This window comes from Lethenteron reissneri, unplaced genomic scaffold (assembly GCF_015708825.2).
Source record: "Lethenteron reissneri isolate LAM-NWPU_2019-01 unplaced genomic scaffold, ASM1570882v1 scaffold_1419, whole genome shotgun sequence".
Classification (NCBI taxonomy): domain Eukaryota; kingdom Metazoa; phylum Chordata; class Hyperoartia; order Petromyzontiformes; family Petromyzontidae; genus Lethenteron; species Lethenteron reissneri.
Window position 1 is genome coordinate 75,422 of NW_026891134.1, and position 22,459 is coordinate 97,880.

The 22,459-nt window shown below is 52.5% G+C and overlaps 1 protein-coding gene across 2 annotated transcripts; it reads left to right on the forward strand.

Moving 5' to 3' along the window:
• The first annotated feature begins 295 nt into the window (after positions 1-295).
• On the forward strand, positions 296-17,935 carry LOC133362270 (AF4/FMR2 family member lilli-like). Of its 2 annotated transcripts, none has more exons than XM_061581197.1 (4): positions 296-1,317; positions 2,954-3,005; positions 17,322-17,439; positions 17,844-17,935. In XM_061581197.1, exons 1-4 carry the CDS (start codon positions 446-448, stop codon positions 17,897-17,899), a joined length of 1,098 nt encoding a protein of 365 aa, XP_061437181.1. In that variant the 5' UTR covers positions 296-445; the 3' UTR covers positions 17,900-17,935. The 2 variants fall into 2 exon arrangements, with proteins under 2 accessions (XP_061437181.1, XP_061437179.1); XM_061581195.1 differs by having other exon boundaries at positions 300-1,317; positions 17,280-17,439.
• The last annotated feature ends 4,524 nt before the right edge of the window (positions 17,936-22,459 follow it).

The following is a 22,459-nucleotide window of genomic DNA, read 5'->3' on the forward strand; positions in this document are numbered from 1 at the left end:
GCAGTCGCGGCAGCTGCAGCAACAGAATCAGCAGCAGCAGCAGCAGCACAGTCATCTGGACAACAACCAGCACCACCACCAGCAGCAGCAGCACAGTCATCTGGACAACAACCACCACCACCAGCAGCAGCAGCACAGTCATCTGGACAACAACCAGCAGCAGCAGCAGCAGCACAGTCATCTGGACAACAACCAGCAACAGCAGCAGCAGCACAGTCATTTGGACAACAACCAGCAGCAGCACAGTCATCTGGACAACAACCAGCAGCAGCAGCAGCAGCACAGTCATTTGGACAACAACCAGCAGCAGCACAGTCATCTGGACAACAACAACAACAACCACCACCAGCAGCAGCAGCAGCAGTGGACCGCGGAACCTTCGCTCGCACAACCACCGCGGCCATCGGCAGCGTTTACAAATGCTGCTGCTGCTGCAACAACAACAATGACGACCGTCGACGTTGCTGCTGCTGCAACAACAACAACAGCAACAACGACGACCGTCGCTGCCGCCGCTGCTTCGGCCTCCGCTTCGGCCGCTGCTCCTGCTTCGACCGACCCGGCTCCTCGTCCGCCTGCTGCGGCCGCCGGCGCCTGCTGCGCCACAGCGCCGTCGCCACGTCCCACCACCGACGCCGTCTCGTCCGCCGCCACCGCCGTGGAAGCGTGCGGCGGCGGCGGCGGCGGCGGCGACGGGCGCAGAAGTTCCGTCGGTTGCGTGCAACTCGCGCCGGCGACAACACCGGCGGCACGGGGAGACGTCCGGCCGCGCGCGGATCGCCGCGACGGTTGCTGGCAACCGGCCGCCGCCGCGCCGGCGGTCGCCATGGCTACGGTCGCCAGGGCGACGGTCGCCACGGCGATGGCGCAGAACCCGTCGCGGTTCCGTGTGGTTATCATCCCGTACCGGCGGGGACGCTGGACCTGCTCGGACTTTTATGAAAGGGATCCGTCCGTGTACCACCACTATCAGCACCAGCACCACCACCACCTCCTGCACCATCAGAATCACCAGCAGCAGCAGCAGCATCATCACGGCGCCGTGGCCAATCACATCAGCGTCATCGACTGCGACGTCGCTGCCTTCCGCCGCCTGTCTCTGCCCACCGAGACAGAGACATCGCTGGCGCAGCAGGAGCAGCAGCTGGCGCAGCAGCAGCAGCAGCAGGAGCAGCAGCAGCAGCAGCAGGAGCAGCAGCAGCAGGAGCAGCAGCAGCAGCAGGAGCAGCTGCAGCAGCAGGAGCAGCAGCAGCAGCAGAGTGACGGACAGGTGTACGGGTTGAGTCAGAGTCTGTCTTTGGACGGGGAAGATGAGAGGTGAGGAGGGGTTAAGCGGTTGTTGTGTCTTTGTGTGTGTGTCTGTGTGTGTGTGTGTCTGTGTGTGTGTGTCTTTGTGTGTGTGTCTGTGTGTGTGTGTCTGTGTGTGTGTCTGTGTGTGTGTCTTTGTGTGTGTCTGTGTGTGTGTGTCTGTGTGTGTGTATGCCTGTATGTGTGTGTGTCTGTGTGTGTGTCTGTGTGTGTGTGAATGTATGTGTGTCTGTGTGTGTGTGTGTCTGTGTGTGTGTGTCTGTGTGTGTGTCTGTGTGTGTGTGTCTGTGTGTGTGTCTGTGTGTGTGTCTTTGTGTGTGTGTCTGTGTGTGTGTGTCTGTGTGTGTCTGTGTGTGTGTCTTTGTGTGTGTGTCTGTGTGTGTGTCTGTGTGTGGCTGTGTGTGTGTGTCTGTGTCTGTGTGTGTGTCTTTGTGTGTGTGTCTGTGTGTGTGTGTGTCTGTGTGTGTGTGTCTGTGTGTGTGTCTGTGTTTGTGTCTGTGTGTGTCTGTGTGTGTTTGTGTGTCTGTGTGTGTGTGTCTGTGTGTGTGTGTGTCTGTGTGTGTGTCTGTGTGTGTGTGTCTGTGTTTGTGTGTGTGTCTGTGTGAATGTGTGTCTGTGTGTGTGTCTGTGTGTGTGTGAATGTGTTTCTGTGTGTGAGTGTTTGTGTGCGTGTCTGTGTGCTACCAACCCGGTGACCCAAGTTCAATTCCCGCTCACGGCCAACACCAGTGACGATTATCCAAACCCGGTCCTGGGCCTCCCCTAGGTCGACTCAGGCTCAAATGAGTACCTGGTGAGATGTACAAATATCGCCATGAGGGAGACAAAGGCGGCCGGGCGTGGTGCTGGCCACCCACCCCCTCATTGTGCCATTCCTGCCTTCATAGGTGCTCGCTAACAGCACTTGCCTCAACAGTATGCTAAGGCTATACGGGGGATCTTTGTGTGTGAGAGTGGGTGTACATACATGTGTGTGTGTGTCGTCTAAAGTGTGTGGCATTCCGCATGATTGTAAGGATGCCCTGGTGGTCCCCCTCTTTAAGAAGGGGGACCGCACAGACTATAACAACTACAGGGGCAGCTGACTCCAGGAAAGGTCCTGGCAAGGATGATTCAACGTCGCCTTGCCAGGCACGCTGAGGAGAGGCTTGCGGAGCCCCAATGCGTACCCGGCTGGGTACGGGTACCCGTTTGCGACCCTGGTGCGGCCGGGTACGGGTACGGGTAGGCCGTGAGTCACTGGTGAGTCACCGTTTGTCACTCATTTCCCAACGTCTTGTCTCTTCTCACAATTCAAGTTCCTAGAATCAACCCACCCGCGCCTGCAACATGGCTTCATCCCAGAGGTCGCAATCAGGTACCCGATACCCGTACCCAACCCGTACCCGGCCGGGTACGGGTAGGGTACGGGTACGGCCGGGTACGGATACGGGTAGCCGTTTGCTAACCCTGGTGCGGCCGGGTACGGGTAAGGAATCAAAACCCGTTTGCGACCTCTGACTGAGATTGAGGCCTGGGTTCGAGCCCCCGGTGTAGCCTGTAAGAGACTGTGTACCAGGCGAGGTAGTTAACATCTCCTAGGCACTGTGGTTGAGAGGGGGGGGGGGGGGGGCGGCTGTGTCTGTGTGTGTGGTGTCCCGTGCAGTGCCTCTGGTGTCAGCGTGGTGGCCATCGACAAAAAGATTGAGCAGGCGATGGTGAGGAGCACTCACGGCACAGCCACTCCAGCCACGCCGGCAACACCAAACTACCGCAGCACGAGCCGCACCAACCACACTCGCCACACTCACCACACTAGCGACACTCACCACACTCACCACACTCACCACACTCGCAACACTCACCACACTCACCACACTCACCACACTCGCAACACTCACCACACTCACCACACTAGCGACATTCACCACACTCACCACACTCACCACACTAGCGACATTCACCACACTCACCACACTCACCACACTAGCAACATTCACCACACTCACCACACTCACCACACTAGCGACATTCACCACACTCACCACACTCACCACACTAGCAACATTCACCACACTCACCACACTCACCACACTAGCAACACTCACCACACTCACCACACTCACCACACTCACCACACTAGCGACATTCACCACACTCACCACACTCACCACACTCACCACACTAGCAACATTCACCACACTCACCACACTCACCACACTCGCCACACTCACCACACTCACCACACTCGCCACACTCACCACACTAGCGACATTCACCACGCTCACCACACTAGCAACATTCACCACACTCACCACACTCACCACACTAGCAACATTCACCACACTCACCACACTCACCACACTCACCACACTAGCAACATTCACCACACTCACCACACTCACCACACTAGCGACATTCACCACACTCACCACACTCACCACACTAGCAAAATTCACCACACTCACCACACTCACCACACTCACCACGCTAGCGACATTCACCACACTCACCACACTCACCACACTCACCACACTCACCACACTAGCAACATTCACCACACTCACCACACTCACCACACTCACCACACTAGCAACATTCACCACACTCACCACACTCACCACACTAGCAACATTCACCACACTCACCACACTCACCACACTCACCACACTCACCGCACTAACCATACACAACACACTAGCAACATTCACCACACTCACCACACTCACCACACTAGCAACATTCACCACACTCACCACACTCACCACACTAGCGACATTCACCACACTCACCACACTCACCACACTAGCAACATTCACCACACTCACCACACTCACCACACTAGCAACATTCACCACACTAACCACACTCACCAACTCACCACACTCACCGCACTAACCATACACAACACACTAGCAACATTCACCACACTCACCACACTCACCACACTAGCAACATTCACCACACTCACCACACTCACCACACTAGCGGCATTCACCACACTCACCACACTCACCACACTAGCGACATTCACCACACTCACCACACTAGCAACACTCACCACACTAGCAACATTCACCACACTCACCACACTCACCACACTAGCGACATTCACCACACTCACCACACTCACCACACTAGCGACATTCACCACACTCACCACACTCACCACACTAGCAACATTCACCACACTCACCACACTCACCACACTCGCAACATTCACCACACTAACCACACTCGCAACATTCACCACATTCACCACACTCACCACACTCACCACACTAGCAACATTCACCACACTCACCACACTAGCAACATTCACCACACTCACCACACTCACCACACTAGCAACATTCACCACACTCACCACACTAGCAACATTCACCACACTCACCACACTCACCACACTCACCACACTAGCAACATTCACCACACTCACCACACTCACCACACTAGCGACATTCACCACACTCACCACACTCACCACACTCACCACACTAGCAACACTCACCACACTAGCAACATTCACCACACTCACCACACTCACCACACTAGCGACATTCACCACACTCACCACACTCACCACACTAGCGACATTCACCACACTCACCACACTAGCAACATTCACCACACTCACCACACTCACCACGCTCACCGCACTAGCAACATTCACCACACTCACCACACTCACCACACTCACCACACTAGCAACATTCACCACACTCACCACACTCACCACACTAGCAACATTCACCACACTCACCACACTCACCACACTCACCACACTAGCAACATTCACCACACTCACCACACTCACCACTCTAGCAACATTCACCACACTCACCACACTCACCACACTAGCAACATTCACCACACTCACCACACTCACCACACTAGCGACATTCACCACACTAGCGACATTCACCACACTCACCACACTCACCACACTCACCACACTCGCCACACTCACCACACTCACCACACTCGCCACACTCACCACACTAGCAACACTCACCACACTCACCACACTCACCACACTAGCAACATTCACCACACTCACCACACTCACCACACTAGCAACATTCACCACACTCACCACACTAGCAACATTCACCACATTCACCACACTAGCAACATTCACCACACTCACCACACTAGCAACACTCACCACACTCACCACAGTAGCGACATTCACCACACTCACCACACTCACCACACTCACCACACTCACCACACTAGCGACATTCACCACACTCACCACACTCACCACACTAGCGACATTCACCACACTCACCACACTCACCACGCTAGCGACATTCACCACACTCACCACACTCACCACACTAGCGACATTCACCACACTCACCACACTCACCACGCTCACCGCACTAGCAACATTCACCACACTCACCACACTCACCACACTCACCACACTAGCAACATTCACCACACTCACCACACTAGCAACATTCACCACACTCACCACACTCACCACACTAGCAACATTCACCACACTCACCACACTCACCACACTAGCGTCATTCACCACACTCACCACACTCACCACGCTAGCAACATTCACCACACTCACCACACTCACCACACTCACCACACTAGCAACATTCACCACACTCACCACACTCACCACACTCACCACACTCACCACACTAGCGACATTCACCACACTCACCACACTCACCACACTAGCGACATTCACCACACTCACCACACTCACCACGCTAGCGACATTCACCACACTCACCACACTCACCACACTAGCGACATTCACCACACTCACCACACTCACCACGCTCACCGCACTAGCAACATTCACCACACTCACCACACTCACCACACTCACCACACTAGCAACATTCACCACACTCACCACACTAGCAACATTCACCACACTCACCACACTCACCACACTAGCAACATTCACCACACTCACCACACTAGCGACATTCACCACACTCACCACACTCACCACGCTAGCAACATTCACCACACTCACCACACTCACCACACTCACCACACTAGCAACATTCACCACACTCACCACACTCACCACACTAGCAACATTCACCACACTCACCACACTCACCACACTCACCACACTAGCAACATTCACCACACTCACCACACTCACCACACTCGCAACATTCACCACGCTCACCACACTCACCACACTAGCAACATTCACCACACTCACCACACTCACCACGCTAGCAACATTCACCACACTCACCACACTCACCACACTAGCAACATTCACCACACTCACCACACTCACCACACTCGCAACATTCACCACACTCACCACACTCATCACGCTAGCAACAATCACCACACTCACCACACTCACCACACTCACCACACTAGCAACATTCACCACACTCACCACACTCACCACACTAGCAACATTCACCACACTCACCACACTCACCACACTCACCACACTCACCGCACTAGCAACATTGACCACACTCACCACACTCACCACACTAGCAACATTCACCACACTCACCACACTCACCACACTAGCAACATTCACCACACTCACCACACTAGCAACATTCACCACACTCACCACACTCACCACACTCACCACACTCACCACACTAGCAACATTCACCACACTCACCACACTCACCACACTAGCGGCATTCACCACACTCACCACACTCACCACACTCACCACACTAGCGACATTCACCACACTCACCACACTAGCAACACTCACCACACTAGCAACATTCACCACACTCACCACACTCACCACACTAGCGACATTCACCACACTCACCACACTCACCACACTAGCGACATTCACCACACTCACCACACTCACCACACTAGCAACATTCACCACACTCACCACACTCACCACACTCACCACACTAGCAACATTCACCACACTCACCACACTCACCACACTCACCACACTCACCACACTAGCGACATTCACCACACTCACCACACTCACCACACTAGCGACATTCACCACACTCACCACACTCACCACGCTAGCGACATTCACCACACTCACCACACTCACCACACTAGCGACATTCACCACACTCACCACACTCACCACGCTCACCGCACTAGCAACATTCACCACACTCACCACACTCACCACACTCACCACACTAGCAACATTCACCACACTCACCACACTAGCAACATTCACCACACTCACCACACTCACCACACTAGCAACATTCACCACACTCACCACACTAGCGACATTCACCACACTCACCACACTCACCACGCTAGCAACATTCACCACACTCACCACACTCACCACACTCACCACACTAGCAACATTCACCACACTCACCACACTCACCACACTAGCAACATTCACCACACTCACCACACTCACCACACTCACCACACTAGCAACATTCACCACACTCACCACACTCACCACACTCGCAACATTCACCACGCTCACCACACTCACCACACTAGCAACATTCACCACACTCACCACACTCACCACACTCGCAACATTCACCACACTCACCACACTCACCACGCTAGCAACATTCACCACACTCACCACACTCACCACACTAGCAACATTCACCACACTCACCACACTCACCACACTCGCAACATTCACCACACTCACCACACTCATCACGCTAGCAACATTCACCACACTCACCACACTCACCACACTCACCACACTAGCAACATTCACCACACTCACCACACTCACCACACTAGCAACATTCACCACACTCACCACACTCACCACACTCACCACACTCACCGCACTAGCAACATTGACCACACTCACCACACTCACCACACTAGCAACATTCACCACACTCACCACACTCACCACACTAGCAACATTCACCACACTCACCACACTAGCAACATTCACCACACTCACCACACTCACCACACTCACCACACTCACCACACTAGCAACATTCACCACACTCACCACACTCACCACACTAGCGGCATTCACCACACTCACCACACTCACCACACTCACCACACTAGCGACATTCACCACACTCACCACACTAGCAACACTCACCACACTAGCAACATTCACCACACTCACCACACTCACCACACTAGCGACATTCACCACACTCACCACACTCACCACACTAGCGACATTCACCACACTCACCACACTCACCACACTAGCAACATTCACCACACTCACCACACTCACCACACTCGCAACATTCACCACACTAACCACACTCGCAACATTCACCACATTCACCACACTCACCACACTCACCACACTAGCAACATTCACCACACTCACCACACTCACCACACTAGCAACATTCACCACACTCACCACACTCACCACACTAGCAACATTCACCACACTCACCACACTAGCAACATTCACCACACTCACCACACTCACCACACTCACCACACTAGCAACATTCACCACACTCACCACACTCACCACACTAGCGACATTCACCACACTCACCACACTCACCACACTCACCACACTAGCAACACTCACCACACTAGCAACATTCACCACACTCACCACACTCACCACACTAGCGACATTCACCACACTCACCACACTAGCGACATTCACCACACTCACCACACTAGCAACATTCACCACACTCACCACACTCACCACGCTCACCGCACTAGCAACATTCACCACACTCACCACACTCACCACACTCACCACACTAGCAACATTCACCACACTCACCACACTCACCACACTAGCAACATTCACCACACTCACCACACTCACCACACTCACCACACTAGCAACATTCACCACACTCACCACACTCACCACACTAGCAACATTCACCACACTCACCACACTCACCACACTAGCAACATTCACCACATTCACCACACTAGCGACATTCACCACACTCGCCACACTCACCACACTCACCACACTCACCACACTCGCCACACTCACCACACTCACCACACTCGCCACACTCACCACACTAGCAACACTCACCACACTCACCACACTAGCAACATTCACCACACTCACCACACTCACCACACTAGCAACATTCACCACACTCACCACACTAGCAACATTCACCACACTCACCACACTCACCACACTCACCACACTAGCAACATTCACCACACTCACCACACTCACCACACTAGCGGCATTCACCACACTCACCACACTCACCACACTCACCACACTAGCGACATTCACCACACTCACCACACTAGCAACACTCACCACACTAGCAACATTCACCACACTCACCACACTCACCACACTAGCGACATTCACCACACTCACCACACTCACCACACTAGCGACATTCACCACACTCACCACACTCACCACACTAGCAACATTCACCACACTCACCACACTCACCACACTCGCAACATTCACCACACTAACCACACTCGCCAACATTCACCACATTCACCACACTCACCACACTCACCACACTAGCAACATTCACCACACTCACCACACTCACCACACTAGCAACATTCACCACACTCACCACACTCACCACACTAGCAACATCACCACACTCACCACACTAGCAACATTCACCACACTCACCACACTCACCACACTCACCACATAGCAACATTCACCACACTCACCACACTCACCACACTAGCAACATTCACCACACTCACCACACTCACCACACTAGCGACATTCACCACACTCACCACGCTCACCACACTAGCAACATTCACCACACTCACCACCACTCGCAACATTCACCACACTAACCACACTCGCAACATTCACCACATTCACCACACTCACCACACTCACCACACTAGCAACATTCACCACACTCACCACACTCCACCACACTAGCAACATTCACCCACTCACCACACTAGCAACATTCACCACACTCACCACACTAGCAACATTCACCACACTCACCACACTCACCACACTCACCACACTAGCAACATTCACCACACTCACCACACTCACCACACTAGCGACATTCACCACACTCACCACACTCACCACACTCACCACACTAGCAACACTCACCACACTAGCAACATTCACCACACTCACCACACTCACCACACTAGCGACATTCACCACACTCACCACACTCACCACACTAGCGACATTCACCACACTCACCACACTAGCAACATTCACCACACTCACCACACTCACCACGCTCACCGCACTAGCAACATTCACCACACTCACCACACTCACCACACTCACCACACTAGCAACATTCACCACACTCACCACACTCACCACACTAGCAACATTCACCACACTCACCACACTCACCACACTAGCAACATTCACCACACTCACCACACTCACCACACTAGCAACATTCACCACACTCACCACACTCACCACACTAGCAACATTCACCACATTCACCACACTAGCGACATTCACCACACTCGCCACACTCACCATACTCACCACACTCACCACACTCGCCACACTCACCACACTCACCACACTCGCCACACTCACCACACTAGCAACACTCACCACACTCACCACACTCACCACACTAGCAACATTCACCACACTCACCACACTCACCACACTAGCAACATTCACCACACTCACCACACTAGCAACATTCACCACACTCACCACACTCACCACACTCACCACACTAGCAACATTCACCACACTCACCACACTCAACACACTAGCGGCATTCACCACACTCACCACACTCACCACACTCACCACACTAGCGACATTCACCACACTCACCACACTAGCAACACTCACCACACTAGCAACATTCACCACACTCACCACACTCACCACACTAGGGACATTCACCACACTCACCACACTCACCACACTAGCGACATTCACCACACTCACCACACTCACCACACTAGCAACATTCACCACACTCACCACACTCACCACACTCGCAACATTCACCACACTAACCACACTCGCAACATTCACCACATTCACCACACTCACCACACTCACCACACTAGCAACATTCACCACATTCACCACACTCACCACACTAGCAACATTCACCACACTCACCACACTCACCACACTAGCAACATTCACCACACTCACCACACTAGCAACATTCACCACACTCACCACACTCACCACACTCACCACACTAGCAACATTCACCACACTCACCACACTCACCACACTAGCGACATTCACCACACTCACCACACTCACCACACTCACCACACTAGCAACACTCACCACACTAGCAACATTCACCACACTCACCACACTCACCACACTAGCAACATTCACCACACTCACCACACTAGCAACATTCACCACACTCACCACACTCACCACACTCGCAACATTCACCACACTAACCACACTCGCAACATTCACCACATTCACCACACTCACCACACTCACCACACTAGCAACATTCACCACACTCACCACACTCACCACACTAGCAACATTCACCACACTCACCACACTCACCACACTAGCAACATTCACCACACTCACCACACTAGCAACATTCACCACACTCACCACACTCACCACACTCACCACACTAGCAACATTCACCACACTCACCACACTCACCACACTAGCGACATTCACCACACTCACCACACTCACCACACTCACCACACTAGCAACACTCACCACACTAGCAACATTCACCACACTCACCACACTCACCACACTAGCGACATTCACCACACTCACCACACTAGCGACATTCACCACACTCACCACACTAGCAACATTCACCACACTCACCACACTCACCACGCTCACCGCACTAGCAACATTCACCACACTCACCACACTCACCACACTCACCACACTAGCAACATTCACCACACTCACCACACTCACCACACTAGCAACATTCACCACACTCACCACACTCACCACACTCACCACACTAGCAACATTCACCACACTCACCACACTCACCACACTAGCAACATTCACCACACTCACCACACTCACCACACTAGCAACATTCACCACATTCACCACACTAGCGACATTCACCACACTCGCCACACTCACCACACTCACCACACTCACCACACTCGCCACACTCACCACACTCACCACACTCGCCACACTCACCACACTAGCAACACTCACCACACTCACCACACTAGCAACATTCACCACACTCACCACACTCACCACACTAGCAACATTCACCACACTCACCACACTAGCAACATTCACCACACTCACCACACTCACCACACTCACCACACTAGCAACATTCACCACACTCACCACACTCACCACACTAGCGGCATTCACCCACACTCACCACACTCACCACACTCACCACACTAGCGACATTCACCACACTCACCACACTAGCAACACTCACCACACTAGCAACATTCACCACACTCACCACACTCACCACACTAGCGACATTCACCACACTCACCACACTCACCACACTAGCGACATTCACCACACTCACCACACTCACCACACTAGCAACATTCACCACACTCACCACACTCACCACACTCGCAACATTCACCACACTAACCACACTCGCAACATTCACCACATTCACCACACTCACCACACTCACCACACTAGCAACATTCACCACACTCACCACACTCACCACACTAGCAACATTCACCACACTCACCACACTCACCACACTAGCAACATTCACCACACTCACCACACTAGCAACATTCACCACACTCACCACACTCACCACACTCACCACACTAGCAACATTCACCACACTCACCACACTCACCACACTAGCAACATTCACCACACTCACCACACTCACCACACTAGCGACATTCACCACACTCACCACGCTCACCACACTAGCAACATTCACCACACTCACCACACTCGCAACATTCACCACACTAACCACACTCGCAACATTCACCACATTCACCACACTCACCACACTCACCACACTAGCAACATTCACCACACTCACCACACTCACCACACTAGCAACATTCACCACACTCACCACACTAGCAACATTCACCACACTCACCACACTAGCAACATTCACCACACTCACCACACTCACCACACTCACCACACTAGCAACATTCACCACACTCACCACACTCACCACACTAGCGACATTCACCACACTCACCACACTCACCACACTCACCACACTAGCAACACTCACCACACTAGCAACATTCACCACACTCACCACACTCACCACACTAGCGACATTCACCACACTCACCACACTCACCACACTAGCGACATTCACCACACTCACCACACTAGCAACATTCACCACACTCACCACACTCACCACGCTCACCGCACTAGCAACATTCACCACACTCACCACACTCACCACACTCACCACACTAGCAACATTCACCACACTCACCACACTCACCACACTAGCAACATTCACCACACTCACCACACTCACCACACTAGCAACATTCACCACACTCACCACACTCACCACACTAGCAACATTCACCACACTCACCACACTCACCACACTAGCAACATTCACCACATTCACCACACTAGCGACATTCACCACACTCGCCACACTCACCATACTCACCACACTCACCACACTCGCCACACTCACCACACTCACCACACTCGCCACACTCACCACACTAGCAACACTCACCACACTCACCACACTCACCACACTAGCAACATTCACCACACTCACCACACTCACCACACTAGCAACATTCACCACACTCACCACACTAGCAACATTCACCACACTCACCACACTCACCACACTAGCAACATTCACCACACTCACCACACTCAACACACTAGCGGCATTCACCACACTCACCACACTCACCACACTCACCACACTAGCGACATTCACCACACTCACCACACTAGCAACACTCACCACACTAGCAACATTCACCACACTCACCACACTCACCACACTAGGGACATTCACCACACTCACCACACTCACCACACTAGCGACATTCACCACACTCACCACACTCACCACACTAGCAACATTCACCACACTCACCACACTCACCACACTCGCAACATTCACCACACTAACCACACTCGCAACATTCACCACATTCACCACACTCACCACACTCACCACACTAGCAACATTCACCACATTCACCACACTCACCACACTAGCAACATTCACCACACTCACCACACTCACCACACTAGCAACATTCACCACACTCACCACACTAGCAACATTCACCACACTCACCACACTCACCACACTCACCACACTAGCAACATTCACCACACTCACCACACTCACCACACTAGCGACATTCACCACACTCACCACACTCACCACACTCACCACACTAGCAACACTCACCACACTAGCAACATTCACCACACTCACCACACTCACCACACTAGCGACATTCACCACACTCACCACACTCACCACACTAGCGACATTCACCACACTCACCACACTAGCAACATTCACCACACTCACCACACTCACCACGCTCACCGCACTAGCAACATTCACCACACTCACCACACTCACCACACTCACCACACTAGCAACATTCACCACACTCACCACACTCACCACACTAGCAACATTCACCACACTCACCACACTCACCACACTCACCACACTAGCAACATTCACCACACTCACCACACTCACCACACTAGCAACATTCACCACACTCACCACACTCACCACACTAGCAACATTCACCACATTCACCACACTAGCGACATTCACCACACTCACCACACTAGCAACATTCACCACACTCACCACACTCACCACACTCGCAACATTCACCACACTAACCACACTCGCAACATTCACCACATTCACCACACTCACCACACTAGCAACATTCACCACACTCACCACACTCACCACACTAGCAACATTCACCACACTCACCACACTCACCACACTAGCAACATTCACCACACTCACCACACTAGCAACATTCACCACACTCACCACACTCACCACACTAGCAACATTCACCACACTCACCACACTCACCACACTAGCGACATTCACCACACTCACCACACTCACCACACTAGCAACACTCACCACACTAGCAACATTCACCACACTCACCACACTCACCACACTAGCGACATTCACCACACTCACCACACTCACCACACTAGCGACATTCACCACACTCACCACACTAGCAACATTCACCACACTCACCACACTCACCACGCTCACCGCACTAGCAACATTCACCACACTCACCACACTAGCAACATTCACCACACTAACCACACTCACCACACTAGCAACATTCACCACACTCACCACACTCACCACACTCACCACACTTGCAACATTCACCACACTCACCACACTCACCACACTAGCAACATTCACCACACTCACCACACTCACCACACTAGCAACATTCACCACATTCACCACACTAGCGACATTCACCACACTCGCCACACTCACCACACTCACCACACTCACCACACTCGCCACACTCACCACACTCACCACACTCGCCACACTCACCACACTAGCAACACTCACCACACTCACCACACTCACCACACTAGCAACATTCACCACACTCACCACACTCACCACACTAGCAACATTCACCACACTCACCACACTAGCAACATTCACCACATTCACCACACTAGCAACATTCACCACACTCACCACACTAGCAACACTCACCACACTCACCACACTCACCACACTAGCGACATTCACCACACTCACCACACTCACCACACTCACCACACTAGCGACATTCACCACACTCACCACACTCACCACACTAGCGACATTCACCACACTCACCACACTCACCACGCTAGCGACATTCACCACACTCACCACACTCACCACACTAGCGACATTCACCACACTCACCACACTCACCACGCTCACCGCACTAGCAACATTCACCACACTCACCACACTCACCACACTAGCAACATTCACCACACTCACCACACTAGCAACATTCACCACACTCACCACACTCACCACACTAGCAACATTCACCACACTCACCACACTCACCACACTAGCGACATTCACCACACTCACCACACTCACCACGCTAGCAACATTCACCACACTCACCACACTCACCACACTCACCACACTAGCAACATTCACCACACTCACCACACTCACCACACTAGCAACATTCACCACACTCACCACACTCACCACACTCACCACACTAGCAACATTCACCACACTCACCACACTCACCACACTCGCAACATTCACCACGCTCACCACACTAGCAACATTCACCACACTCACCACACTCACCACACTCGCAACATTCACCACACTCACCACACTCACCACGCTAGCAACATTCACCACACTCACCACACTCACCACACTAGCAACATTCACCACACTCACCACACTCACCACACTCGCAACATTCACCACACTCACCACACTCATCACGCTAGCAACATTCACCACACTCACCACACTCACCACACTCACCACGCTAGCAACATTCACCACACTCACCACACTCACCACACTCACCACACTAGCAACATTCACCACACTCACCAAACTCACCACACTCGCAACATTCACCACACTCACCACACTCATCACGCTAGCAACATTCACCACACTCACCACACTCACCACACTCACCACACTAGCAACATTCACTACACTCACCACACTCACCACACTAGCAACATTCACCACACTCACCACACTCACCACACTCACCGCACTAGCAACATTGACCACACTCACCACACTCACCACACTAGCAACATTCACCACACTCACCACACTAGCAACATTCACCACACTCACCACACTAGCAACATTCACCATGCTCACCACACTCTCCACGCTCTCTGCTCCCCACCCTTTCCCCCCACCACCCCCCCCACCACCCCCACCCCCCCCCACCACCCCCCCCACCACCCCCCCCACCACCCCCCCCACCACCCCCCCCCACCACCCCCCCCACCTGTGCAGGACCTGGTGAAGTTCCACGTGCTGTGTGTGGTGCGCGAGGAGGTGAGGCGGCTGCGGGAGCAAGTCTGCCAGCTGCTGGCGAAGAACGAGCAGCTGCATCAGCAGAACCAGCTGCTGCTGCGCCGCCTACTCCTACTCCCCACCCCACCAGCCGCTGCAGGTAGCCAGCCACGCCGCGTGTGTGTGTGTTCACGCTGTACGTAGCGTGCTGTGTGTGTGTGTGTTCACGCTGTACGTAGCGTGCTGTGTGTGTGTGTGTTCACGCTGTACGTAGCGTGCTGTGTGTGTGTGTGTTCATGCTGTACGTAGCGTGCTGTGTGTGTGTGTGTGTTCACGCTGTACGTAGCGTGCTGTGTGTGTGTGTGTGTTCACGCTGTACGTAGCGTGCTGTGTGTGTGTGTGTGTTCACGCTGTACGTAGCGTGCTGTGTGTGTGTGTGTGTTCACGCTGTACGTAGCGTGCTGTGTGTGTGTGTGTGTTCACGCTGTACGTAGCGCGCTGTGTGTGTGTGTGTGTTCACGCTGTACGTAGCGTGCTGTGTGTGTGTGTGAACTTTATTCACAGAACCTGGGGCCGGCTCAAGAAGTTTCAGTCTGGCGGACCAAAAATGTCGCCGTTGATGGGTTTGGTTATTTTATTAAAACCGACGGACACTTTGTTACAAGCTCGCTTGGTGGTGGCGTGGGTGGGTGTGGGTGGGTGTGGGTGGGTGTGGGTGGGTGGGTGGGTGTGGGTGGGCGTGGGTGGGTGTGGGTGGGTGGGTGGGGTAAGGGTCGGGGGTCGGGGGTGATGTGTGTGCCATCACCAAAAGCAAAGATCCACACCCACCGTGTAGCCTGCGACAGGTTGTCAGGGCAAGTGTTGTTGGCGAGTCCCGGCACCCCCACCCACCACCCCCACCCACCACCCACCACCCCCGGCACCTCCACCCACCCACCACCCCCAGCACCTCCACCCACCACCCCCGGCACCTCCACCCACCACCCCCCCCACCCCCACCCACCACCCCCGGCACCCCCACCCCCCACCCCACCACCCACCACCCCCGGCACCTCCACCCACCCACCACCCCCGGCACCCCCACCCACCACCCACCACCCCCGGCACCTCCACCCACCCACCACCCCCCAGCACCCCCACCCACCACCCCCGGCACCCCCACCCACCACCCCCGGCACCCCCACCCACCACCCCCGGCACCCCCACCCACCACCCCCGGCACCCCCACCCACCACCCCCGGCACCCCCACCCACCACCCACCACCCCCGGCACCTCCACCCACCCACCACCCCCGGCACCTCCACCCACCACCCCCGGCACCCCCACCCACCACCCCCGTCACCCCCACCCACCACCCCCGGCACCCCCACCCACCACCCCCGGCACCCCCACCCACCACCCCCGGCACCCCCACCCACCACCCCCGGCACCTCCACCCACCACCCCCGGCACCTCCACCCACCACCCCCGGCACCTCCACCCACCACCCCCGGCACCCCCACCCACCACCCCCGGCACCCCCACCCACCACCCCCGGCACCCCACCGATACAACCAACACCGCCACCGACACAACCAGCACCGCCACCGACACAACCAACACCGCCACCGACACAACCAACACCACCACCGCCACCGCTACCGCCATGGTGACGTCGGGACATGTGCGTTGCGGATTTGTGGTTTATTGTTTGTGTAGTTTTTATTTGTCTGCGAGCGCCACCGCGGGTTAAGGTGTACGCTGCGTGGTGGCGGTAGTGGGCGGTGGTGGTAGCGGTAGCCAGTGGTCGTGGCTGCTATAGCGGTGGTGGCGGCAGCGATGATGGTGGTGCCAGTAGCGATGGCGGCGGTAGTGATGGCAGTGGCGGTGATGGTGGTTGGGCCAGCTTCTGTCCATCCCGGCTACAACGTCCAATCGCGTTGGGGTCAATCAAAAGCTCTCCGGTCCAATAATAATGGTTATGATGACGCTGTTGGTATACTATTATGATAGAATGTCAATAACATTGTAATATAATGTGAAATCGTGTTTTTCGCAGGCAGTGGTGCGGGGGAGTTTGTTTTAATAATGGTCAAACGATGCCAACATTATATTAATAAAGTGACAACAATACCTCGCATTATAATGCTACATATTGTTACCGTGCTGTTACGTATCACTAAAATACAACATGCATCACCGTTATTGTAAAAGAGATTGTTTTAATAATGGTTATGATGACGCTGTTGGTATACTATTATGATAGTATGTCAATAACATTGTTATATAATGTGATCGTGTTTTTGGACGTTGCACGTTTTAAGGAAATAATAAAAGGGAAATTTTCGATTTAAAGCTTTCGTGACTGCAGGGATTCATCTTCTTGGTTCTTTCGGTAAAGTCACGTAGAAGGGAAGTAATAAAATAATAAAAATAAAACATAATAAAATAAAATAATTCTCACGACGTTTCGGCTACAACGCAAGCAGCCGTCTTCAGGTGAAGAATGAGACAATGCCAAGCTAGGAGCTTATATATAAGCTGCGTTGGAGGTGGAAGAAAGAGCGCCTTAACAAAAGAATGTGCATATGAAGAGGAATTTAGCATATTCATGGCAAATGCGTAGGAGGTGGGCGGGGGGGTTTCAAAGTCATATTATGCCCATGCATTATGCAGGATCAACAGCACCAAGGGGGGGTGCAGGGATTAGCAGTAACAAAGGAAAGGAATGTTAATGATATGTAGCTGCAGTTACTCAACCACCACGTAGAAAACTAAAGTATAAACTACATAAAAAACTAAAGTATAAATAGCATAGCACCATCAGTATACTTACTATACTCTACACTAAGCTGAGTTACTAACAGCAAGTAATACATTACAATTCTACGTCGTAAAAATTATATAATATGCTTCCATCTAAACTTTATTCTATTGCATCACACGAGCATATACCGTACTATATACTGCCAACATTAAATTATATACTGTATTGCTGTAAGCCAACCTATATCTTATACATTTAATATAACACTATGTATTATTCTACCCACCCTAATGTGTGTCGAAATGGTTTATTACGTCCTTCCAATGATTGCTAAGCCAGAATCCATCTTCTCGGTTAAAATTGTCTCTGTGTTTGTATATGTGGATCGCCTCATGAACGAATCTCTCATGATAGCCAGATGGCTTGCAGAGAACCTCTGTCTTGGAGAAGTCAATATCATGTGAGCCCACTGAGTTGTAACAGTGATCTGCCACGGCTGAGGTGTTTGTCCTACCGTGTTTCAGGTCTGCTTTATGTTCACGGATGCGGTCCGAGACATGTCGTTTGGTTTCCCCAATGTAACTGCTACCACAGAGGCAACTTAGTTTGTAGACGCCAGGGTACTGTATGTCTGGAACCACATCTTTTACAGACGGTACCAGATCACGGATTTTATGTACTGTGTTGAATCGGACCTGGATCTTGTGTTTAATCAGGATTTTGGAGATCTTTTTTGTGACCCCAGCAATGTAGGGTAAGGAGATGGTCTTGAAAGGCTCCTCAACAGGATCCTTCTTGATGGTTGGAGTGATGGCTTTGCGGATTGTGTAGTCGGAGTAACCATTAGCCTTAAGAGCTTGGCGTACGTGTTTGAGTTCACTGGAAATGTGTTCATGGTCGGAGATGCATTGGGCTCTATGATATAGAGTCTTGATGAGGGAATTCTTCTGGGATGGATGGTGGTGGGAATCCGGTTTTAGATAAGCATCCGTGTGGGTGGCTTTCCTGTAGACAGAGTGGCTCATTGAACCATCAGGTCTTCTTTTGATTAGGACATCCAAAAAGGGTAGCTTGCCATCATTTTCGACTTCCATGGTGAATCTGATGGCTGGGTGTATGGAATTGATGTGGTCGAGAAATTGGTCTAGAGCAGGCCGGCCATGTGGCCAGATGACAAAAGTGTCGTCTACGTACCTCTTCCATAAGGTCGGGCGTAGAGTGGCAGTCTGGATGGCGTCCGTCTCAAATTTCTCCATGAAGATGTTGGCTACAACCGGAGATAGGGGGGAGCCCATTGGGGTGCCCTCAATTTGCTTGTAGAAGGTTCCATTCCAGGTGAAGTATGTATTGGTTAAGCAGTGTCTCACCAGGGGGGGTACCCCAGCATTCAGTTCTTGATGAACCAAGTCTTCAATGATTGCGATGGTGTCAGGCACAGGCACCTTGGTGAACAAGGAAACCACATCAAAACTGACAAGCAGGTCGTCTGGGGACAGGGCAATCCCCTTGATTGTCGATACCAGGTCAGTAGAGTTCAGTACTGCAGAGGTGGTTTTTCCAGTGAAAGGCCGTAGGATTTCGGACAAAAAACGAGCCAGTTTGTAAGTGGGGGAGTTGATAGTAGAGACAATGGGACGAAGAGGTGTATCTTCTTTATGTATCTTTGGCAAGCCGTACAATCTTGGTGGCCTGGCTGCAGAAGGTTTCAACGAGAACTGTTTGGTCTGATCAATTAATGCGGTTGAAGCAGAAATGATGTTGTTGGTTTTGGAGACGAGGCTGTTGGTGGGGTCTCTTTTTATTTTTGTATAGCTGCCATCGTTGAGTAGTTCTTGAATTTTGTTGTTGTATTCTATTTTGTCCATGATGACAGTGGCATTGCCTTTGTCGGCTGAGAGGATGACAATGTCATCCCTCTTTTTTAATTGAGCTAATTCAAAACGCTCGTCTTTGCTGATGTTGCTAGCTGGCATCTTAGCGTTTTTGAGGGTTACAGAGATTTCAGATCTTGCTACGTCTGCAGCGATGTGACTCAAGCCCTTGAGAGCTACATCTACTCGAGCAATTATATCATTAACTGGTATGTGTCTAGGTGTGACTGCAAAGTTTAGTCCTTTAGCTAGAACGGATTTCAAACCTTCAGAAATAGGACTGTTACTGCGATCAGATAGAAGGGTAAAGAACCAATTATCATATTTTTACTGGCAAATGAGGTCCCCATAGTGTAGATGCTTGCCCCGAGCTCTCATACTCTGAAGGTGCATTGTCCTTGAGTTGTGCGCCTTTTGGCGTCATCTGGTCCAACCCATATGAGACTAGGCTCGAAGGAAAGCTGTCTCGGGTGTGGACCAATCAACTTCAGGGACAGTGCACATTATCAGAGTTATGTCTTTTGTTTGTATTTATGACTGCAGGTATTGCGGTCTATACAAA